At 40.1% G+C, this 24494-nt stretch overlaps 1 protein-coding gene across 1 annotated transcript in view; it reads right to left on the minus strand.

Annotated features, from left to right (window-relative positions):
• rasgrf1 (Ras protein specific guanine nucleotide releasing factor 1) overlaps nt 1-23628 on the minus strand; it is a 39797-nt gene extending 16169 nt beyond the window's left edge. The window contains exons 1-15 of the mRNA XM_036149904.1: nt 22955-23628; nt 14314-14420; nt 13965-14112; nt 10835-10927; nt 10492-10745; nt 9427-9506; nt 9071-9264; nt 7979-8088; nt 7758-7876; nt 5872-6032; nt 5017-5052; nt 4439-4502; nt 2887-3029; nt 2676-2758; nt 2330-2578 (exon numbers count right to left, since the gene is read on the minus strand). Coding sequence (XP_036005797.1) covers nt 2330-2578; nt 2676-2758; nt 2887-3029; nt 4439-4502; nt 5017-5052; nt 5872-6032; nt 7758-7876; nt 7979-8088; nt 9071-9264; nt 9427-9506; nt 10492-10745; nt 10835-10927; nt 13965-14112; nt 14314-14420; nt 22955-23230 — 2117 coding nt within the window. The 5' untranslated portion in view covers nt 23231-23628. The remainder of the gene's footprint in view (nt 1-2329; nt 2579-2675; nt 2759-2886; nt 3030-4438; nt 4503-5016; nt 5053-5871; nt 6033-7757; nt 7877-7978; nt 8089-9070; nt 9265-9426; nt 9507-10491; nt 10746-10834; nt 10928-13964; nt 14113-14313; nt 14421-22954) is intronic.
• Between the last annotated feature and the right edge of the window lie 866 nt (nt 23629-24494).

Here is a 24494-nt window from a genome sequence, read left to right on the forward strand (position 1 = left end):
TAATTCTGACCCTGCATGGATAGATGAAAAGTCAAACTTAATTCAAACTTATGAAATTCTTGTTTTTTAAAAAGATGCAAAGTTCTTTGGTGTATTATCATTCCAACACCTAAAAACAAACAGTTCACATGAATCATAAAAAAACACCAAAATCAATATCAGATTCTTCTATTGTTGAGTGCATGTAAACTTATGACCTGTACTTGACATATTTCGTGCCAAACGAGTAAACCCAGCAATCAGAACTGTATTTGCGACCAACTCTCAACATTTTAGAGCAGGATACAGACTGCAGCATTTCAGTAAACCTCTCCCACTCCCTGCCACCCTCCTGCCGACCTCACGGGTTCCCATAAATAGCGCAGCAAGTGATAGTGCGCATGGCCACTGCTGACACAAGCAGCCAAGTGTAGGTGTCTCACAGTGACATTACAAGCGCCATGGGAAAGCATACTGCAGGGCGTGGACGCGGGGAGCTCCGTCTGATCTGAACCCCACAGCTGGGTCCTCCCTCTAGGCATGCAGTGCTGGGAGTTAGCCCACAATGCAACACTTCTGTCTATATTTCACGCTACAGATATCTTTAAAAAACACGGAGAGAGGGAAGGAAAGGGAAGGGTGGGGTCCTGCAGCATTAAAGATGGTTGCCATAGAGCGACAGCTCAGAGTTTAGGCACTCCCAGTCAAAAACAGGGAATTGGGCCGAGTTACTGCCCCAAAGGTCATATAAAATACAAAAGTACACACAGACATACTGGACATATGGAGCACTGCCCTTACTGGATGCTTCTCTGAGTCCTCACTAGCTGCTCAAACAAATATCTTTGCTGTGAAAAAGTATCTGGCTCCTTACAGATTTGTTCTGTTTATGCTTTTTTCTGTGTCACTCTTTAATGCTTCAGATGATTAAATGAATTTTGTGATAACCAGCAGTCAGTCTTTCAAATAGCAACACAAGACTTTTGGCCCTCTGTCCTTTGCGGGATTGTTTTGATTCAGCTACAACAAATGGTTTCAGGCATTAATGGAAAACAAAGTCATGCCAGAGCACTTAATTTGGATTCCCGTTCTTTTACTATACCACTCTAAAACCAATTTTTTTTATTTTTTTTTATTTCTCCCCATCCGGTGGTAGGCTACCTGCTGCAATCCCCAACTGTACATGAGGTTGTGACATCAGATTTTCTACCAGAAAGCACAATTCATAATTCTACTGATTATGGTAAGTCTTCTAGGTCCCCATTTTGACATCAAAGCAGCTCCAGATCACCACAACACCACCACCATGTTTCAGTATTGGGACGGTTTCCCTCTTTTAACTGATGTGTGAGCTTTACACCAGATTTACCAAAATTCACATCTTTCAAATCTTTTCTCTCATCCGTTCATACAATACTTCCTCAAAAGTCTTGAGGATCATAAAGATCCATTTTGGCCTTTGCGTTCTTTTTTTTGTCAGCAGTGGTTTTGGCCATGCAATGCGTCCACTGATGCCGTTTTTGCTGAGTCTCTGTCTTATTGTCCAGTATTGTTAACAGTGACCTTAACTGAGACAAGTAACGCCTGCAGTCCTTCAGATGATGTTCTTGTTCTTTTGAGAGTGGCCAGTTTACTTTTGGAGGGATTTTGGTCGGCTGGCTAACCCTAACCGAGTGGTTTGTTGGATTCCTAAAACCTTATAAATGTCTTTGTAACCCTGTCTCTAGACCAGTCACTTTGTTTTGCATCTATTGTTCTGAAAATGATGTGTTGCTTTTTACCTACTTCAAGTTGTGGGACAGATTCAACTTAAGAGATTTCTTCATTCTTTGGAGCTAGCAGTGTTCAGGCCTTGGCATGGCTGGAGAAACTGATCCAGCTTTCCAAAAGATCTAACCACACTTCATTATTGAAGGACAGGAAAGACACATTTCCAGTTATCTCAAATGCTTGACTGTACTTGTTACCGACAATAGCAGTCTAATCAGTTACTGGGTCTTGGAACATAATTGCTTTTTCGGATGGGGCGAGGACGGTTTGGATTGCTTTTTTTTCCTCCTATTTAATGAAATCATTACCAAACTGCATTTGGTATTTTGTTAGGTTATCGTTGTCTGATATAAAAATTTCTTTGATGATTTGAAATGTTTGTATGTGACTAAAAAGCAAAAACCCAAGACACGTTTAAGGGGGCACACAATTTGCCGTCAATCAGGCATTTGACTTCAAATTATCCATGGGGAGAGAGCTGCAGGTGTGTCAGACACAAAGTTTGGTTTGGTTTTGGATTAGAAGCCTTGTTGACAACAGTAAAACATCAAAATATGTTCAAATAGGCCTCACGACTCACTGGGCGGGGATGGCACTGATGGGCTTCTTGTAGATAGTGATGAGTTTATCCAGCACCACATCAGCGGTGGTGAACACGCGGTAGGAGTGCAGGAAAGTGTTCAGGAAGTCGATCGAGAGGAAACGGAGATCCGTCAGTCTTTCCAGCAAGCGTTCGACGCTGGCATAGCGAATCTGCAGCACCTTGCAGGAGTTCATCATCTTGCTGAATCGGATGTCCACGTCGTCGCAGTACAGACTCGAATCCGACCTGTTCGCAGAGGAGTGGCACCCAAACATCAGAAGTGAAACGGCTCAGAGCGGGCAAGATGCACAGGACCGAATGCAAACAAATATATATATCTCACTTTATCATCTGTGGCACTGTGACTTTGGAGTTATCTTCAAAAGCGTTCATCATCAGCCCATTGCAGCGGATGTTGTCTATGCACTGCGGGACAGGGGCGGTGAAGTAAGCAGATGAGACAGAGGAAATGTTGGCGAGTTGTATGAATGCTTTCAGCCGACACGCTCGGCTTCGTGGCTCACTGCCGGAGATTGTTATGCGTGTTGACGTGCCTGGCTGATGTCACTGGTCCACGCAGACTTCTCCTGCCTGGAGGAGGCCACCAGGATGATCGTGAATGACTGGCTGTCCTTTGGCTCCACAACAATCTTGAAATCCAGGTGCTCCATGTCCTGGCCGCTCTTGTCCGATTTAGCTTTGAGTTGAGAGCACAAAGACTAGATGTCATTTTCTCTAATGTGCAGTGTAAATACATTACATTACAGGGCGCTGTAGTGAATTCACAACACAAATCTCTCTAGTAAAGCTGATAAAACATATTTTATTTGTTTTTCTCAAAGATGAGACATGGACTGAGAAATTAGCTGTTAACCAACGGATCTCACACTGCAAAAACAAAACTAAAAATAAGTCAGATTATCTTAGAATGAGTGTATTTGTCCTTGATTTGAGCAGGCAAATAGGATGATTTGCCAATGGAATAAGATAGGAACAACTCATCTCCATCATCTTATTTCAAGTGCAGTATATCTAATTATCTTATTTTAGGGGTCAAAATACTCATTCCATTTGGCAGATCATCTTATTTACCTGCTCAAATCAAGGACAAATACATTAAGTTCAAGAAAATCTGACTTATTTTTAATTCCGATTTTGTAGTGCAAGCCTAAAAAAGGTGACCAGCTGCTCAGTAAATGCACCAGACTCAGCACTACCAGGTCACACTGACAACACTCTTTACTGTGGAAGCTGTTACTGATGGAATACACCTAAATGTTACATATTTAAACAACCCTGGGGTGTTTCAAATTAACTAGCAAGCACAGGCAGGTAAGAAGCTAGTCCAAAGGAAACTGTATTGTCAATGATGTCAAGAAAAGTCTGCATTTCATTAAGGCTGCAAAAATGGCAGAGAGAGAGAGAGAGCAAGAGTTTCAGCAGAACACAGGAAGGCTAGATGGAATACAGCAACCACTATGTGTGATAGAAAATGCTGGATTAGGAGAGGTTGGAAGCTTTTTAAAAAACAGAGTTAATGCAAGGAGACTGCTGTTCAGCTAGCCGCTCTAAGCGTGCTCATCATCTATAAGATGGAGGACTTTAAATGTCAATTTCAAATCAATTTGTCATTTTATTGTGGAATGTTAGTAAAATCCTGTTTTAAAAGGGAATGTCCTAATACACATGGGTGAGCCATCACCTCTGCTCCCAACTAATAAATACTGAACAATAATAGCTTGTTGAAAGCTATACAGAATATTTTCAGTGCTGTTCTATAATCGTCGCGCAAAATGGCACTAAACTGCAGGAAAGACCAAATTTTTGCAAACAAAAAGATGGTGCGAAGAAAGAAGTAAACATCTGAAAATTTCCAGCAGATATGGAAAATGTTGCTATAATTATCATCCTCTTTAATTACATTTGGATTTAAGAGTGCATCTTGGTTGTGCTGCCAACTTGATCAGAATTTCAACTCTTCCATTGTGTAACCATGTAACGTTATTACTTCGCTATGCACTATGGCAATCAGACGTTTCACAACTCCTCAAACATGGCGCAGATAATGCATATTGCTGCAAGCTGGAACGTGAATTAAACACTTACACTCGTCATCTGTCCCCTCAGGCTCCTCCATCAGAGTGCAGTCTATAAGCGAGACCACTCCGTTCTAAAAATAGCACGTAAAAAAAAATTAAAATAGATTTACTTTTTCACACCGGCTTCTTTTCACTCAACATGATGCTCCTATGTGTAACAATGATCATTAGCAATCCATGCAAGAATGCTATTAATTTTAGAATTGATGCTAACATAACCATTATTGAAAAAATGCATGGGACATTATGAACCCCCCCCCACACACACACACACACACACACACACTATTATCTTATTGTGATGCAGATAAATATTGCATGTGTGCACCAAAATCTACAGTTTGAATTTGAGAATGAATGACTGTTATTTAAAGTATTAATAAAAAAGACAATGGTTTTCATCAAATTCTTAAAGATCATGACTCTCAAGCACAAATCAGATGATTTAAATTTCCAACTATAACAACAACTACACAGACACTCGCGTACAGTGAATCTAAAAGTTTACGCGGCCCTGTTAAATGGGCTGGTTCTGTTGATGCAATAAACTAAGACCACAATAAATAATTTCAAAACAATTGCCACCTTCATCATCCGTGTCATCTGTTCTGTACGATTTAGCTGAAAAACAAATAAGTGTGTTAGAAGGAGAAAGGAAAAAAAATACAGCTAAATATGCAATAACCCATTTGAGTTAATGTGTGTAGCCTAATGCACTGTTAAAATACCTTTTGATTAAAGGTCATCTTTCATCGTTCTTTGGTAGGAGTCGGTCAGTATGCCATGATTGTCAACTGTACATTGCAAAACTACATCAAGATTTTTTTTTTTCTTTTTTTTTTTTTTTTTTTAAACTTTCCTGTTGAACTTTGTGGATGAGCAGACCAGGGCATGGTGGCAGTTTATTCGAATGCGCTTCACTTCTGTACCGCTTCCCATACGGTAGAACAGCTGATCTCAAATTCTTCCTCTATAAATCACGAATCCCTTATCTGAGTCGTAAACTGCTACAATCCTCTTTTTGAAATTGTCAGACGTCTCTTTCGATCGAATCATGTGTGATTAAGTTGTAAGAAATATTGGGAGCCTAATTTGTTCCTCATCAGAAACAAAATACACATTTTATTTTCATCTTACAAAGCATTTAAAAATGTTATTTGTTTTGCTTTCCTCCTTGTTGTGTGTGAAGATTAAAGAAAGATACTTGAAATTCTCAAACACTAAATATCCATGTGTCCAAATAACTTGGGGTATCCTAATTTCTTTTTATAAGACTGTATGGCATAACATTCATTGTTGTAAATACTGTTTAGAGCCACTATGTATGTGTGTGCTGATACATGTAGACCTCATTTTTAGCTTTGACATTAGCGGTGCAGAAGTACATGTTAGAAATGTGGAGAAGTTAGAATCCTAGCTAGGTTTGCAGCTCAGGCCCACCTTCGTGAGATGAAGCTTTCCTCCAGAACCCCTGGTGCAGATGATCAAATGTTTGGAGAAGAGAAAGCACTGCCTCTCCCCCTCCTTCTTTAGAGACAGAGAACCCAGTCGCCCACGGGTGATCTTGCCCTTCTCGCTCATTGGTACCTGGATTAATGACCCTGCATATGAAACGCATTTAAACAGTTCACAAATCGAAAAGGGGATAAAGATTTAAAATAGAAACCAGACATTTACATTTTTACTCTGTAAAAAAAACACACAAAAACATATTTTTCTTATCATTTGACATTAGATGATAACGTTTTTTCTGTTTTACATCAGTTAGGATCAACAAATTATCTCCGTTTAGTGGATTCCAAAATAACGAGTGACATCTTTTTTAAATAATTAAAAAATCATATCTTTACACACAAAGATCAATCGATAGCATGCGCCTCAAATTATTTCATTGCTTTGTAAAGTTCTGATTTATGAAATGTTGTGAATTAAATTCTGCAAAAAAGGTAATATGTATTCTTAGGCAACCCCTCAGCACCTATTGTGACATTATGAAGAGAAATCTAAATAAATCAAACAAGACTTTAGAAAGAGACCCCCGCGAGTCTGGTTCATCCTTTGGTAAAAATTCTTGATGCCCAAAGGTGTTCATACATAAATCTATTCAAACTATTATATGCGGGGGTGCTGGTGGCTCACTGGTAAGACTAGTTGTCTAGTCCTTATCTGTTAACATGTCAATGTGCCCCAGGGAAGGTCACTTAACCTCAAGTTGCCTAATACTTTGTGCATTAGAGCGTCTTGCTGTGCTTGGGTGAAAGTGGCCATGGTGTAAAAGTGCTTCAAAAGCGGTCATCATGATGGAAAAAGTGCTACATAAGTTTATTCCACTTAAGAATACATTTCATGGGAACATCCGGCAATCAGTCCTTTTAGATAGGAAATGTGTTCTGTGTCCTAGAGTAGAAACTATTTTTGGTGCCTTTTAGTACAACCCTAAAATGACCTTTTGAAGGTGCTGGCTGCAGTCTGCAAGAGAGCGTCGCTATCTACGCTGAAACTCTTATTCTGTCACGGGCTGAAAACCCAGTCAGAAAGGAAGAAGCCATCACACCGAAAAGCAAAAAAAAAAAATCAGATTGGAGTTCACAAGTGCACCCAGGGACAAAACCTTAATTTGTGGAGAACATGTGATAAAAATAAAACAGAAGTTTCTGGCCACAATGTTACATTTGAAAGGAAAAGAATCACCTTCCCAGCTGTGAAGTCAGGGGGTGGCAGCACCATGTTGTGTGGGTGTTGTGCCGAATGGCAAATGCACATCGCAGAATATGGAATATCATGGGGAAAGAGCTTCGTGTCTACATATTGAAGCACACTATGAGGTGAAGCTTATACAAAAGACTGAGTCAGTTTAAAAGCTAATTCTGCCAAGTACTAAGAAAATCTTTGCAAACGTTTATGTATGCAGACAGTTAAAAAAAAAAAACATTTTCTGTATTGCTATGCGCTGAATCAAAATTTTTAGTTTCAAGTATATAAACATTAAAGCGAGGCAAGGATTCATTTAAATGAAGGGAAAATTTGTAATAAACACGTGCAGTCCATAAGATAAGGATTAACTCAGCTTCCACCCCCTTTTGCCCTCTCCTCACCCAACAAGGCCTGTTGGGGACATCTGACATTTAGAGTTCCCGATTCATCATCAGTTCGCCTTAGAACAGTCTAATTACATTTGGAAATTACAGACATTCCCTGTGAGCAATGCACGCACTTCCCCAAAGAGCATCAAGCGATTCCCTTTGCACCCTGAGAGCTCAGGCCATCAGTCTGGAAGTGTGGAGGGACCAGAATCCCCCTTACGTTGTGATGGAGGTGGACGATACCTTGTCTCACGAACGTCTGGCTGGTGTCAAGGAGGACTTCGCAGCCCTCTATGATCATGCGCTCTATCGCCAGGTTCTTCCTGATGTTCTCCGTCTCGCTCACCTCATCGTGCATTATTCTGCCGCAGAGGAAATTTCGTCACTCAGATTTAGCAGGACCTATAACCTTCAAGATCAGAAGCGATGCAATGCTAAGTTCAGAGTTTTGGTCGTGTTAATACCTTGAAAGCTCCTCCAGCTTAGATTTGGCATAGTCCAGGCTGTTTCTCTCTATGTGTTCGTGAGGTGTGTGGGCCAGAAGCTCATGGAGTGTCAGAATGTATCTTGGAATCTGGAGAGGTACAGCAGGAGTCATACTTGACGTAGTTGTACGACGAAACAGCGGCGTAGTTAAAAAAAAAAAATGCTGAATTTAAAATTTACCAAGTAAAATTTAGTAACAAGAGCAAAACCAACAACCCACTGCATCATCATATAAATGTATACTGCATTTCTAATATGGATTTTAATCAGCAAAATATTCTTTATGTATCTGAAAATATGTAAAAGACTGTATTTAGAAATCTCTTAACAGCACATTTATTTCAGCCAACAAACTCAATTGAAGAAGTCTTAACATTTGGACCTTGGAGTTTTTCAGCAAAAAGACCGGTCGGTCAATGTTTCGGGACCGTGGGAGGAGTACCCGGAGAGACCCCACACATGCACATGGAGAACATGCAAACTCCATGAAGAAAAAGTCCAAGCTAGGATTCAAACCCTAGTATGCCTACTAGTACTAACCACTGCCTCGCCGTCAAGTCTGCCCCCTAAACAACACGATACTGTAATTTGCAGTACTAGCGCTAACACGGAGCCATCTGAGAAGTTGTTCTCAGAAACGATATTTATATGGAACGGTCGTTTTAAAAAGGCCCGACAGGTGACTGGCTATAGCCTCACAAATCCAGATAATTTGCAGCGTACCTGCTTTCAAGAAAAAGGACAAATCCCATTTTTTCCTGCCTCACCTTCCAAGCTTTTAAGAGATTGGACGTTAGGTATTTGTGAACTAACATCAATACGCTTGCATTACACAGGCACCTTCATACCATGATGCCATGACCGGCTTCACAAAATCGGTACCTCATAACCTAATGTTTTACTGAAATGCAACATGGACAAACTGTACTTGAAAAACTGTCTCATTCAGAAAGGACATCCTTACAAATTGTAAGGAGCATTTGGCTCAGGTTAAAGCAAAACGCTGGTAACAAAGCCTGGTTGGTATCTGGATACTGAAAAAAGATTATTCATGAGAGAAAGAAACTCACCTGGAACATTGGGTAAGTGAGGAAAGTCTCCAGAGTTCGTTCTTCACAGTCGGGTTTGGCCTCATACTGCTTCAGCAGCTTGTCAAAATCCCGGTTTTGTTTACAGTGAGCCAGGATCTGCAGGCTGTACTGGTGGTTCCTCACGAACTCTTGGTAGATGTTCAGCATGGGCAAAAGAATGTCGAAGAGGTCAGCTGTGGAAATATCAGTACCAGAGCAAAGAAGGTAATAAACTTTAGAGGTGGTCCAGAAGACATGATAACGTTCAGTCATTCTCCATTCAGTGCAGAGCCCTCGCAACGAGTTTCTCCATGAATTTAACATTAAATGATGAATGTAAAACAGACGCTTCTTACCCAGCACTAATGTTGGCCAGCTCGCTATTCTGGCCTTCAGACCCTGGTAAAATATCTGATGCAGGAACATGATAGTTTCACTAAAATAAAACAATAAATACAAAAGAACACTTTATTTAGTACAAAAAAAGTAGAAGTAACTTAAAATCTTTAAATCTCAAGACAAATTTAGAGCTAGAGTACAAAATTTCTGCTGTTTGATTTTGGCTTTCAACCTAATTTTTCTTTGAAATAGAAGCTGAAGAACAAAATGAAATGTTCATAGGCAAACAAAAATACCCATGGGAAACACCCATTTCATAGTAAAATCAATACTAATGCTATGCCAGCAATAGAAATGCATCGTATGCAGCCTATGATATTGAGACTAATTCCATCTCTGGTTAATTACAACTGATATGTACGCAACACGGAAGATATTATCATACATGCTGTTGAAGAGACAACAATTGTGCAAAAATTAAACATTGCATTTGCAAAAACTGGATAATGTCTTGAAGAACAGCCAAATTCTTCACATAACTACCACAGATAATGATACCCAATGATGCATGATGCACAAATTATCCATTTTTAACCTATAACCCCAAAGAATAAAAGAGCTAAGCTGCTGCTTAGCGCCACCAGCGATTCAAGAGTGCTTGAGCGCCTAGAGAAACTATAAATCACAAAACGTCGAAATTATATGACGTTACATAAAACCTAAAATTATACGAGTTTGCTTTTGAAGTGGCTTAAAAGGGGGTACGAATAGCCAATTTAAATAAAATTCTAATTCTTTAAATCTAAAATGAATTAAATCAAACCAAAGGAAAGTGTGCATAATTTAAAGTACATATTTATAGTTTGATATCTATCTATCATCTATCTAGCTATCTATAATTTAAAAATAATCACACACACAAAAAAAAAATCACAAATTAAACAAATAAATAAGTATAAAATAAATTGAAGAATGGGGTTTGAAGTATCCACGGAGGAAATGTTTCCCTGGTGCATTACAACGACTCCCAGGAAAAGAAAAAAAAGTCGTGGTAACTACTAAGGGAGACAGAATAAACAGACCTGTTGAGGAAAATGCTGCTGACATCGTCATGTGTAATCGGCGGCTTCTTGGAGCTGGCGGCCATGCGTAGCGGCCTCAGGAAGTTGTTGACCAGGATGTGAAGCTGCTGGACGTACTCGGCCTCTGAATCCAGCATGCTGAACACCACCTGGTTCCTCTTCCTCATGCTCTCTGCGTGAGGCGAGCGGATGTAGTCCTGGATGATCGTCTTCCATTTTCTCCTGCAGATCCAGCCTCTCAGAAAGCTCTGAACCTGCCGAACGACAGCGCAGCCTGTTGGCATCTAAAACGGGGAAAAGAGATACCAAACAGAGACGAGGAGCTTAGGTTCTGCGCAGTTACCTTTTTGATCTTCTTGATTTCGGAGTCGTCCTCTGACGGGGCGGCCGCAGGGCTGGCGTGGATCTTCTCGTTGTCTTTGAGCAGTCCGGCGATCTGTGAGAAAAGCAGCCACAATAAAGACTAATCGTTCACACCTAAGCTGTTCTCTTCCTCTCACTTACTGTAGCAGCAAGTAAACAGAGTGACTAAGTCATTTGGACAGGTCACAGGAGGGAAATATTTGCATGACTAAACTAGCCGGTGTTCACTTCGCTTGTCATTATGCCCAGTGTTAGCTTTAAACGCCTGTCGTTAACGTATCTAAGGTAATTTCCTGTGTGTGTTTGCAGGAGCTAAGCAGGATGAAATGAAGGCCCAATCTGAAGCTACCCCACGCGCTTAAAATCTGAGGAAAATGTGTTCTCTCACTTTGTTGCCACAGAAACCGTTAGCTGTCACGACATTTCATGCAGTTCATGCATATTCAAGAAATGCTTTGATATAAAGCCTCACATTTGCACATTAAAGTAAAATGACTACTCCATCCAAAGAACACAACCCGAAATTCAAGTCTACAAGCGGGCATTGTTTTGTTGTGGAGGAGATGCAAAGTGGAGACCTGGCTCGTCTCCACACGACTGTGATGTGTCTGTGATGGAGGCCGGGCTTATATATATATATATATATATATATATATATATATATATATATATATATATATATATATATATGTCTGTCTGCTCACTGGAGTTTATACATATGATAGAAATACGACAATGGTTGACACAATCTCTGTGTTTCCCCTGTTTAGGTCTTTGTGTTTGTGGCTTTGTAAGTTCAGGTGATTAAAAACGGGGGAGTAATTTGACATGTCTAATCTAAACACACATATTTTCTGTTTAAGAGCAAGACTCTCCATGTGTAACGATTTTATTATTTTAAACAATCCTGCTTGCTTCCAAATGTGGTCTGCTTCTTCTCAAACCACTCTTTCCGGGCTTGGACAGATTACCTTTTGCCCAAAGACTATCTGCTCTTCCATGAGTTTTGCTAGTTAAACAAAGACCTCTTTGCACGTGGGTCGAACCAATCGGTTCTCTAGATCTCTCTCAAAACTCACTTTCACTCTCTTGCAGAGACAGTAACTCCATCCTTTCACAATTGCATCCAACAGAGAACAACTCTTAGATTCTAAATGCAAGACTCCTGCATAAATATAAAGACGGGAGCCATTCTTAGAAAGTGTCGACAATGATGAGCAAAAAGCAACAGAATTATGCAGAGAAGACTTTTTATACCGAGTGTAACTGGTATTGGGGTCGGCGATTGATTTTCCTTATAAGCTGCATTTTAAACTATAATAATTTCTCCACTATAATAACCTTTTCCATGAGCCAGGGTAGTTTTATAGACTAGTTTTGTAGTGACCATTATTACCATCCATTGTTTCCAATTTTACTAAGGTAAAAAAGGAAAAAAAGAAGAAACTACCAGGGAGGGAGGAAATCCCGCTTAGTGCCCTGTTCTGCAGTGAAATCTACAGCCTGTATAAAGACTCGCTGCCCAGGTGAATCGCTCTCTTTCGCACGCTGTTCCTCAACAGCAGCACTGGAGAGACAGTCACCTGCGTCCGAATGGGTTTGGACATCCATGAAGATTTGCAGTGCTGGCTTTGCTAAGTAAAGTCTGTTTTCTGTGATACCAACATCGGAACATTTGCTACAGCAGGCACAGTTTTAGGCACTTCGTACAATTTAAAAGGATAAATGTTTTGTTTCCTGTTAAATCAAGAATATAATTTCAAATTCTTCTCACATATAAAGCCCTTAATAATCAAGCTCAATCGTATGTTAAAGCTCTGATTACCCCGTATGGTCCTAACGGAGCACTTTGCAGGTCTGCTGGTGGTTCCTAGAGTTTCTAAAAGTAGAATGGGAGGCAGATCTTTTAGTTATCAGACTCCTCTCCTGTGGAACTAACTCCCAGTTTTAGTCTGTGGGGCAGACACCCTGTCGACTAGGCTTAAAACTTTCCTTTTTGACAAAGCTTCCAGTTAGAGTGGCTTAGATTACCCTGAGCTGTCTCTGTAGTTATGCTGCTGTAGGCTTAGGCTGCTGTAGGACACCAAGATCTATTCTTCTCACTCTGCTGAGTTTTCCTACTGTTCTCCAATTTACATTGTTGGTTGTTATTTAGATTTATTAACTTTATGTTCTCTTTGTCATTTTTTTCTTCATAGCAGATACAGCTGGTCTGACACTCTGTTAGCTGTGACACCATCCAGGGATGCAGATCATCTGCCATTCCCATATAACATAGAAAGCAATCATTGATCAATGTGTGCTTCTCTGCTTTTTTGTGTCTCTGTCACCGTTCACACTGAGCCTGGTTCTGCTGAGCCAGTTCTGTTTTTCTGTTTTTCCTTCCTGTTAAAAGGTAGTTTTCCTCTCCACTGTCCCTTCATGCATGCTCAGTACGAGGGATTGCTGCAAAGCCATCGACAATCCAGACAACTGTCCACTGTGGCTCTGCAGTCTTGAAGGAGGAGTAAACGCCGCTTGACAAGACTCAATGCAATCTGTTGGGTTTCCTTAGAAAGGAAACCTTTTGATCTGTATGATCTGATTGAATTGACTTTGTAAAGAGCCTTGAGATGACGTGTTGTGAATTGGTAATAAATAAAATTTAATTGAACTGAATCAATGTGGCTTGCTAAGTTAAAAAAAGCACACTCTTTGTCAGTTTAAGGGTTTAATCACGTAAATGGTCTCCTTTACCAAGTTGTAAATCAGTAAAAATTCAAAATTCATCACAAACAAACTAAGTACCGGCCAAAAAGCTAAACTTACAAAAACAGCAACAACAAAAAAAATCCACATAAAGAAATTTTACTTCAGCTTTATCTTCAGCTACTTTATCAACAAGTAACAACAAGTCTGCAATAAAAAACATTGATAAAATGAAGAAATAATACTCAGATGCATTAAAATGCAAGCAGGAAAATATTTGTTTAGGTTTTATCATGTTATTATATTTTATGGCAACTGTAAAGATCCACAATGCATGGGATTGCCATACATCCTGATACATTTAAGTGTTTTTTGGAAGAGCGAAAAAACAAAGCAAAAAAAAAAAAAAGTGTAAATATTACCTCTGACTTGAGCCTTTCAATCTCTATTTCGCCATCTTCTATCTGTTGTCGAAGTTGCTTAGCAACTGTTTTCTCTGTCTCAACAATCTGAAGCAGATGAAGATACTTCTGCATGAGAGACTCATGCTCGGTGGCCAAGTTTCTGTAACTGCATCACATGAAAACAGATACACAACGCTCAGTTCCGTGCAGAATCTTGAGCAACATCTTTCAAACTAACACAAAGAGCTTTACTTGCGTGTAGTGTTAAAATGATCAGGTTATCAGATATTTAAACTCTAGGCCAGGCTGAGAATCCCATTGATGTCTCACCCTAATCCAGTGTCTAAGTGTGATGTGTGCCCCTTACCTGGCGTGTGATATTGCAGCCACCCATTCATCACAGTCTTTTACGTCTTCTGTACGCAACTCAAGAGCCTTTTGGTTTTCATGGGTGAAGTTGACTGTAAAGTAATACTGAAACAAATGGAAGGAAAACAGTGATGAGTTGAGAAATATGAAGAACAACGCTATCAATGATCTGATTATATAAGATGGTGCATATGTAAAGGGTTAACATATGAACTTGTGTTAATAAAATTGTTACACATGTAGGTGTATAGAGCTTCAGCATTCTTTTTTTGTGCACATGTGCATGTATTAGACTATTCTGAGCCTTCGTCTGGATTTTAAACCTAAGCTAAATACTCTTTGACTCTGCCAGAAAACACATTAGGATCTTCAACTGTCAATATGCGAAAGTATTCATCATGAATGATGTCTTATTCAGCCACTTTTGACCTCAGGAAGCTTTTGTTTTCTGTTTTGGAATATTACACAGCACGTCTAGCCCTTTCAGGAGTGTAAATCACCAGCGTCGTCATGATATGATGTTAAAGCGATTTGTTTGGATGATGATACAATATGTGCTGATATTGCAAAGTTGGTTTTGATTTCCAGTCCATATGATGCAATGTCATCTGCCCATCGAACACCGTTATTTACATTGATATCGATTCACAAAAAATGTTTGCCATTTTATTTCTAAGGTCCTACAGTAAAGACTTAAGTCAAAAACAGTATTCCTCTCATTTTAAAATGAGAACACAGTATCATCTGTTCACTTTATTCTAATGGCTGAATTTAAGAATAAAGTTGTGTCTTAAAAACGTTGATATGGATCGATATTTTCATTTACATGTTGATCATTGAAATCATGTATCGATGTAGATCGATGTATTGTTACACCCTTAAGGCCCGCCATGTACTTCAGGGGACATGAGTCTGGTCTAGTCTGGTCTAGGCAGACTAAATTTTTACGTCAGCGTACGCACATGCGGTGCCACACTATAAACTGCTCGGTGGCAAGAAGTCTTCACTTGAACTGTTTTATATGTGACACCAAGCTTGATACCCTGAGCTGCTCCAAGCAGGCGGTCAGAAGGACGCGCGGCATCACAGTCCCTCTCTGTTCTCACTTGCTTCGTCCCGCTGGCAGAAAATGTGGGAATTGTAAGAATTTCCCACAAGATGTGTAGGCAATAGGTAGCTCGACTACGAAGGATAAAATGTCCGGGGAAAGTCAACGCGGAGTTCGCGAGCTCACGGTATGTGGACAGTGAGCCCCAATATGTGGGAGCCTTGAGTAAGCAGCAGAAATGAGAACTTTGAACAACCTCTCTTTTAAAACTTAAATAATAGGGTCTGAAAAACAGTATGTCCTGTTATTCTCAATGGTTATCCAATGCGATTTGGCTACACACGTTCCTAAATTCGTCTGCTAGGGTAATCAGCTCCTGATATAAGAGGCATCTTCTGTAAGCTGTTTAAAACACACAGAGCCCACCCAAAAAATAAATAAATTAAAACAAAATTTTTAAAGATGGTGTGTTCCCACTTTAATCTTTGCTTGTGAAATTCCAGCCAGGAAAGTTTATATTTTTTTTGCTCCATGCACACATGTAGTTGAGACCAGAGACACCTTACCTAGCAAGATTATGTTTTTTCTGTTACAAACTTGGTTATGAATACAGAAATAGGTACCAGGGACTGAAATGTAGCCATTGAGGCACTTCTTATCAGGTGGATTTCTGGGAATTCTTGCATTTGAATGCAACAAATTCATTCCTCCTTTTGAAATGTGCATTTTCTTGATTCCAAACCTTGATTTGGGTTTAACTCAAGTATTCAAAGCTCAAGATTATGCGCAAAAGCACTTCCTTAAAATTGAATTTGCTACAGACAATTGTTTAACCGAGGCCTCCCCACTACTCTGCGTTTGTTCTGCTGCCTGGTTGCCGCAGGTCTCAAGCCTGTGATTTAAACCACAGAGAGCCTGGGGAAGCCACATCTTCCTCGCCCACCAGTGCAGCTGATGGAGCACGCCGAGGAAAGCCTCCCCCAACTCAGATCCTGGGATGTCTCATGGCTCCCTGGAGGAAATGCCATAAGACACGGAGGCTGGAGCCACGGCTGAGTACAGAACTGTGCAGAACCTGTTTCCTAGCAACTCTGGTCAGTCGGAACAGTTGTTCACAGCTGTTTCATTATTCTTGGACTGAAGCTGATTTAAGAAATAGGAGAGACCTGTTTCTTTGTTTTTAGTCATAGAACCTACAGGATTCATAACTTGCTCTGGAAATATTGTTTGGGTTGCCCTTGTGCTTTTGATTGCATTGGTATTCTGCATTAAAAATGGATGGTCACCGAAATAATAAACTGAACTGGAGTCACAAAACTGATCTTTACAGGAAGGGTCATAGCAGACTCTACCTACTGAGGAGGCTGAGGACCTTTGGAGCCCAGTGGAAGCTCCTAAAGACTTTTTATGACTCTGTGGTGGCCTCAGCCGTTGTCTATGGTCTGGTTTGTTGGAGCAGCAGCCTATGGCTGAGAGGAAGAAGTTAGAAGCCAATCAGGGAGGTCAGCTGTGTTGAAAGTTGCCTCCACTACCCAGTGCAGCTGGTAGGAGACAGAAGGACTGTAGCACAATTAACATCGCTGCTGGACAGTGTCTCCAATGTCATGCATGAAGCTGTTACAGAGATGGAGAGCTCCTTCAGTGATAGAATGCTCCATCCTAGATGCATAAAGACGCATTATTGTACATCCTTCCTCCCAGCAGCTGTTAAACTCTATAATCATTACTGCTTCCAATGAACAGACTACAAAAAAACTGATAAATAAAAAAAAAAAATTATATCTATATCTATATATATCTATATCTATCGATCTATCTATATATATATCTATATATATATCTATATCTATATATCTATATATCTATCTATCTATCTATCTATCTATCTATCTATCTATCTATCTATCTATCTATATATATATATATATATATATATATATATATATATATATATATATATATACACATATACACACACTTTTATTTATTTTTTCTATATATGTTTTTAACATACATTCCTCTGGTTGCTATCCAACCAGAGGGGATCTGCGGACATCAAAGCTCAAGTACACTTGTGTAATGCAGTGGGACAAAGATCTAAAACACCAGCAAGCCAACCGTTGTTTGGCAAAACAAATAGAAAAAAAAGAAAGAAAGCTTGAGGCCGGAGAAAAATCTGAGTGACACGCTGTGTCATGACCTGAAACAAGCTGTTCATGCTCGCAAATTGTCCCGTGGGGCCTGAATTAAAACAATTCTGCAAAAAAGAGTGGGATGTGATCCCTTTTTTTTTTAAGTATCCTGTCTGGCAGTGTAGCATTAAGAATTGATGTCTTGATGCCAAAGAGAGCCCAACAGATTTACTTTCACAAGTGGAGCATGACTGCTTTTGCCATAGTGCTCTGCGTGATTTATATATGCAAAAAGCTTTATTAGATTTTATTCTGGGACTTCTTCATATTGAATGGACGCAAAAACTGGAAGGTAGAAGCAAAAAAAAAAAAGGAACAGAAAAAGCTGAGACAAGATGCTAAAAGGGAGAAAAGGTGAAAAAATAGAGGAGAGGAAAAGGGGAGAACAAGATATCATCCTCGGAGTCTGCTTCTACCCCTGCAAAGAGATATATAGAAAGAGCAGCAAAACCAACCGATAAAGTATTACAAGTACAAACAACCAACTCCTTGATACCATTACTGAAGAATATACAGTATTATTTAATACAAAATGTATAAACTGACAGATAAAGATAATAATAAGGTTTTCTGTATATAATTTAATCTGTAAGTACCTGCATCCAAGCACCTGTAGGTGTTTGTGAAAGGGCACTTGGGTATGTAAGGTTTATCCACAAGAAAAATGCTCAGTTTTTCTTGTGGATTCAGAGCACTGAAGCAAACAGGGAAACCAGAACTCCAGATGCCCGAAAGGGCACCCAGGGCAAAGGAGCCCAAGAGGGACCAACACATGGATAGCTGCCTCCACCATCCCAGGGAAGAGCAGAGAGGATCCCCAAGAAATCCCCCAACAGCCAAAGTGCCGAAGCTCCTGGGAGCTGCGGTGACGAGCCCAGGAGCTCCTCCGGCAGCCAGCTACACCGGAGCGCATCCAGCCATGGGCCCAGAGGCCTGAGGCCCAGGGGTGCCCCGCCTGCCGGCAGGCCCCCAACAGAGCCACAAGTTCCAGGCCGGGAGTTGAGATGGCACACACCCGAGGACACAGCCCCAGACACTGAGGACCACCAACACACCAGCGGGTCAAGGCGCAAGCCAACAGATGGGGAGCAGGACGGCCTCCACACTTAGTGGAGACCTGAGATGCCCCAAAAGAGGGGGCAGATCAAACCAAACCTGACAAAAGGACAAACAGAAAACCAGGTACACAGTCACATTCACACATTCCCATCCTAGCATCTCCAAATGTGTATACTCTTACCCACACAAAAACAAAAAAAAGGACCTAGTAAACGCCTCGTATTGATCACACGTATCCTATGCTCCCAGGTCCAGGTACTGGCACCCCAGAGCGGTATCCAGTGGGCCATGATTCTATTTGCTTATTATTTCAAACACTTGATGGCAGTTGTTGCTGCCAGTGGTGGCTAAATCAGGGAGCACAAACTTTTTCTAACAAAGCCAGACTGGTTTGGACTGCATTTTTTTGCTAAATAAATAAAATCATCATTTGAAAAAGGCTTTCTGTTTTTACTCTTCTTCTGATTTTACTAAACTGAAACATTTACATGTGTCAAAAAAGCAATAATAGAACAATTCTGTAATGAGGCAACTACTTTTTTTTAAGAAAACTGTGTATTATTTTACAGGGAAACTTAAAGTACAGAATTTACCTGTCTCACATTTCTTTCTGTTTTTGTTTTTTTTTATATAAAAAATACTGTTCAACTTTGTTGCTGTACAGTTTTGCACATATAAAATAAATATAACAATCTTCAGTGTTTCTTTCTGCAGGCGTGTTATCTGGGCATGACTTGCGACACAATTATTCAAGTTTAGTTAATCCAGCCGTTTTCAAACAGAACACTGTGTTCTGTTGAAAGAGGTTAAACTGATTTTTTAGAAAGGTAAAGGATATATCTGAAGAAAGCATAAAACAATGAACTTCAGGAACTCAAATATGAGTCTTTATTTTCCTGCAATAACACTTTTTTTTTGCAGAAGTTTTTAAACCCTTATTAACTGAATCAAATGGCATTTATGGGAGTTTATGGGATAGATCAACAAAATGTAGAAGATAATGGTGAAAAAAAGGAAAATGTATAAATAAAAAACTGTCAAACAAGTCATGCATTTATATTTCACTGATTTAGTATTTTGTTGAACCCTCCTTTCACTTCAAGTCCTTTGGGATACATTTGAGCAAAGTACCTTTATACATTATTTTCATGCCATGCCATAGAATTTCAATTGAATCTATGTGTGGACTTTGACTTGACTGATCTGAATCCTTCTACTTCAGCTCTGCCTCAGTAATGTTCTGTTTGAAGTTGAACCTTGTCGACAGGCTCGATTTCTTTGTGCTGTCCAACAGGTTTTCTTTAAGACTCGGCGTGTATTTACCTCCATTCACTTTCACATCAACTCTTACCAGCTTCTCTCTCGGCGCTAAGGAAAACCATCCCCACAGCATGATACTGCCACCACTATGTTTCACAGTGCGGATGTTGTGTTTAGGACGACGGGCAGAGTTAGGTGTCTGCCCCTGCGTGGTGTTTTGCATGTAGGACAAAATGTTCCATTTTGATCTAATCTGAGAGCATCTTCTCCCATATGCCTTGTGGGAAATTACGAACAGGACTTTTTATAGCGTTCTTTAAAACGGTGGCTTTCCACTTCCACTATTCCATGAAGGTAATTCGAGGAGTGCACAACTTACAGTTGTACTGCTGACAAAAGTAGGTGGAAAGACGTGTCTCGGAAGGTTTGCATTTGTGCCACATTCTTTTTATTGTCAGTTTATGGCTGGCAAAGCTTTTTATGTTGTTTTATAAGCTGACTCTCCTTTAAACCTCCACACAACGTCATCTCTGATCCACTTCTGTCCTTGGTCTTCTTGATGCTCTTTGTTTTCTAATTTCCTCTAAACATCTGTGTTAATACTGAGGTTAAATTACACCCAACTTGACTCTAAGTAATAATTTGGCGTCTTCTGACGGCAGATACGTTTTGTTTTGGGTCATCTGAATAAAGGGGGCGGTATGAAAATGCACACCACCCTTTTGAGAGTTTTATTTGGAAGAAACTTTGAACATTTTGTATCCTAGTTATTTTGATTCACAACCCTGCACTGCTTTCTTTTGGTCTGTCACATGACATCACAAGAAAAGACATTGAAGTTTTTCAGTTTAATGTGACAAGATGAGAAAAAGTTCACTTGGCATGAATACTTTTCCTATTTCTGTATACTGGCTGGGCTTAATCAGATTGAAGGAAAAGCTTAAATCTTACCCTCAAGTATAACATTTTAATTGAATTGCAACACGTTATGATGTTTCAAACAAAAATGTGTAATTTGTTGTACGTTGAAATCTCTGATACTGAAAAAACACAAAACTTTAGAATTTACTATAAATGGTAAATTTTATTAGTCCTTAAATGTAAGCAATTGTTTGTGCACCACAATCTTTTTTTTCTTTTCAAAGAAAAATGCCTTACATCTACTGAACATTGTTTTGAAGTACAGAAATCTATATAAAACTATATTTAAGGAAGATGAATATGTTTTATCAACCTGCATGCATCTGCTTTTAATTTAATATTCGCTATTCCCTTACTTGGAACTATTGCCACTAAAGTGTCTTTTTTTAAACTACTGGCACATATAACCCATACCCATTGATTTTTACAGTGCAGCTTACAGAGAGCTTTGTGTGTTTCTGGCAGGAGCGAAGCCGCAACCAGACGAGAACAAGCTGCCTTTTTCTATAATTGGACTCTGACCCCTCGAAGGTACCGCTAGGAACAAATTTAGCTCTGATAGCGCTTGCATTAATAAAAGGGATGCGATGCATTGACTCCCCCCTCTCTGTCTGTTATCGTGCCTCTTCCAACTGCATCATTCTTTAGGATGCAAATAAGGGTTGCCATGGAAACCCTTAGCTCAAGCGTTATCATTTCCACACTAACTGCATTAGAGAACACATGTCATATAGATTGTGCACAGGGATCTATAGTTTTATCAGTTGTACGGCGCGTGAATTTTCTATCAACATGTTTGTGTTCAACTTGTTTTTTTTTTTTTATTGTTTGTGAACATCTCCTTTTTAAATCTGTCACATTTGCGTATCTCCATGTTTTGCCAAATGTGATGCAGAGCAGAAATTGTGTGAACCCTTTTGCCTTCGGGCAGAGCCATGGATTCGTCTCTGCAGAATGCAGACACTTGTACATGCAAAAAGAAAATAGCAGGTTATAGGAGCGATACGAAAAGGACACGCTTCAGAGAGGTTTTGATCGCCTTTGAAATCTGAGGGCATGTGCTGCGTTCTGCTTTGTCAGCATAGGGGCAGCTGTTCGCAGTGAGAGTCTGGCCTCAGTTTGGATTGCAGCCCTATCTACAAAGCAGGGGAGAAGCTCTCAGCGGAGCATCATGTTCAGTCACTCTGGTTCACAATAACAGTGTTAACAACCATCTTAACCTTTATTTTCCAAAACGTTGTGGAGCATGAAGTGCAAAGGAAGCATGGTAAAGCTTACAGTGACATAAATGTACAAATAATGCTATTTATAGATTATAAGAGCGGAGGTGTTTGGTAAGACAAACAGTCCTCTGACTGCAGTTGACCTGTAGGATGTGTGTTACCCCCTGCAGAACTCTCTACATTCAATCATTTGATTCAGGTCATCTATATTAGAACGGGATCAATTGTAATTCTATGATTTCACCACAAGATGGAAACATTAAAGCCATAACTTTTTTTTTTCTTCAAAAATTCTCGTTATTTTGCAGTGTTTTATTTGAGTGGGCATTTTTACATGACTCCAACTTTCCCCCTGCCCCTTAAACCTGAAAGACACGATGACTGCAAAGTGGAAATCAAATATTTGTGTTCAGTATGCTCAAACTGAATTTCTCCTCGAAAGCTCCGTTAAATCTATTTACATTTCACGCATTACTGGAAAAATTCAACTGAACAGAAAAGCAAAAGGAGCAAAAAGGAAGCGGGCTTCATGCAAAACAAAAGACGCTGCATTGCTCGCCACCAGGACTGCTGCAACACCATTAGGTGTTATCTTTTATTCTTACCTCATCATTAAAGCCGTGCATGAATTACATAACGCGCATAAAAACAGCAATCTGAAACCTGACGCTTTTCTGCTGCATTAGAACTGGGATCATCTCGCGGTTTGATAAGAGAACAATGCGTGCATAGCTACGGTGTAAAAAAAAAAGGTTTTGCTTTAGAGCATTTTAGATTCCGTGTTGCATATTCTCAGTATTCTTGCAGATAGGTAGCGTATGTTGTGCATGTGCATGCGTGTACGCACGTTTGTGTGTGTGTGCGTGCGTGCGGGCGCGTGTATGTGTGTGTGTGTGTGTGTGTGTGTGTTTGTGTGTACGCGCGCCGTTTCTCTACCTGCTTTTCCAAGCACTCCTTGGCGGACAGAGAAGGCTTCGGTGAAGGCGCCCTGTCGCATATGCATCCCTCCAACAAGTACAATCCCGAAGGCCGAGAGCTTGACTCGTTCTCAAAATAAAATAGCATGTTCTGCAGCAAAGCGAACCACTTTGTGTGCCATTTCGTGTTGTCCGAGCTCTTTTTACTCAAGCACCCTCGCCTCGTACCATCCTTCTTCGCCAAAAGCCCCAAATAGGTGACATGACCATCGTTAAGTCGTATTCCCTTTTGCATCTTGATGGGGACGCTTCAGCCTGCACACGGCAGATTGGTCATTACATCCTTTTGAAGTGGGGAAAAACAATGACAAGATGTTGACTTTCTCAATGCGGACCTCCAAGAGCAGGCTCGTCCACTCCGTCCGACGCATTCACCGCGCCGGCATTTAACTGAAAACAAGAGTTGCGGAGCCACAAACAGCAGTCCAACATGCAAAAATCTTTTGTCATACTCCGAGTGCGTTGACGGTCCTCATTTTCCTAGTTAAATAGGGGGAGAAGCAGAGCCGCATAGAGCCGTTTAAAAACTGCCGCAGACGCAGGATGAGAGGAAAGAGGGGCTTTAGGTCCGTTTCTCACATGAGATCTCCAGAAACCAGCTCGGTGCTGAGCTCGGCAGTGCTGGCGAAGTCACATGACGCATGCTTGGGAAAGCGAATTTCAGGACCTTGGAGAGGGTTGCCTCACAAAGAGGCTGCAAGGCATCTAACTAAGGAAGACCAACTTTAATGGAAGTCGTCCCTCTGGTGGACTGTTGATTCTGAAACATTTAAGTTTAAAAGGTTTTACCACAAAGTTGTCCCATTTTTGACACTTGGATTTACGAGAGTTAATTCTTTCTTTTTTTTTTTTTTTGGACATCATCCATATAAAATAAAATAAAAAAAATGTGACAAAATGACATTTTATTTCTTGAAACTTTCCAATTATTTTTCTAATACTTTGGGTTTAATCACATAATGACAGATAACAATGCTCGATTGTTGAAAAATGTTTTCGTTTCTATCGTCTGATGTTATGTTACATTATGTCTGAGCTGAAGTTACATTTTACTTGAACCATAACTTTGATCATAGCAGATAAATAAATAACAATGTTGTTCCATAGTTGAGTGTAAAATCACATTGAACGTTTGGTCACCACTCTGGCAAGGTGATGAACAGTTCATCACCTAGCAATACTTTACAGCTTTATGTTTTTTATATGAACATGCATGGGCAGGATAAAAGAGATGTTGAGAGTGCTGTCGTAGCTAGTGGGCCCTCAAGGGCCAGTGTCCTGCACTCTTTAAATATTTCCCTGGTTTAACAAAATTGAATTAAATGAAATGAGTTAATGCTTCTGTTGAGGAGATATAGATTGATATCTAGAACCTCCAGGACACACTTGAAAGTAGTGAAGGTAGCTTTGAAGACTGGAGGTAAACACCCAAATCGAAGAGAGTTCCACAGCACTCGGCCAGGTCTGCCCCCGATATTATTAGAAAACTACTGGTTATA

Source organism: Fundulus heteroclitus, chromosome 2 (genome assembly GCF_011125445.2).
Source record: "Fundulus heteroclitus isolate FHET01 chromosome 2, MU-UCD_Fhet_4.1, whole genome shotgun sequence".
NCBI lineage: Eukaryota > Metazoa > Chordata > Actinopteri > Cyprinodontiformes > Fundulidae > Fundulus > Fundulus heteroclitus.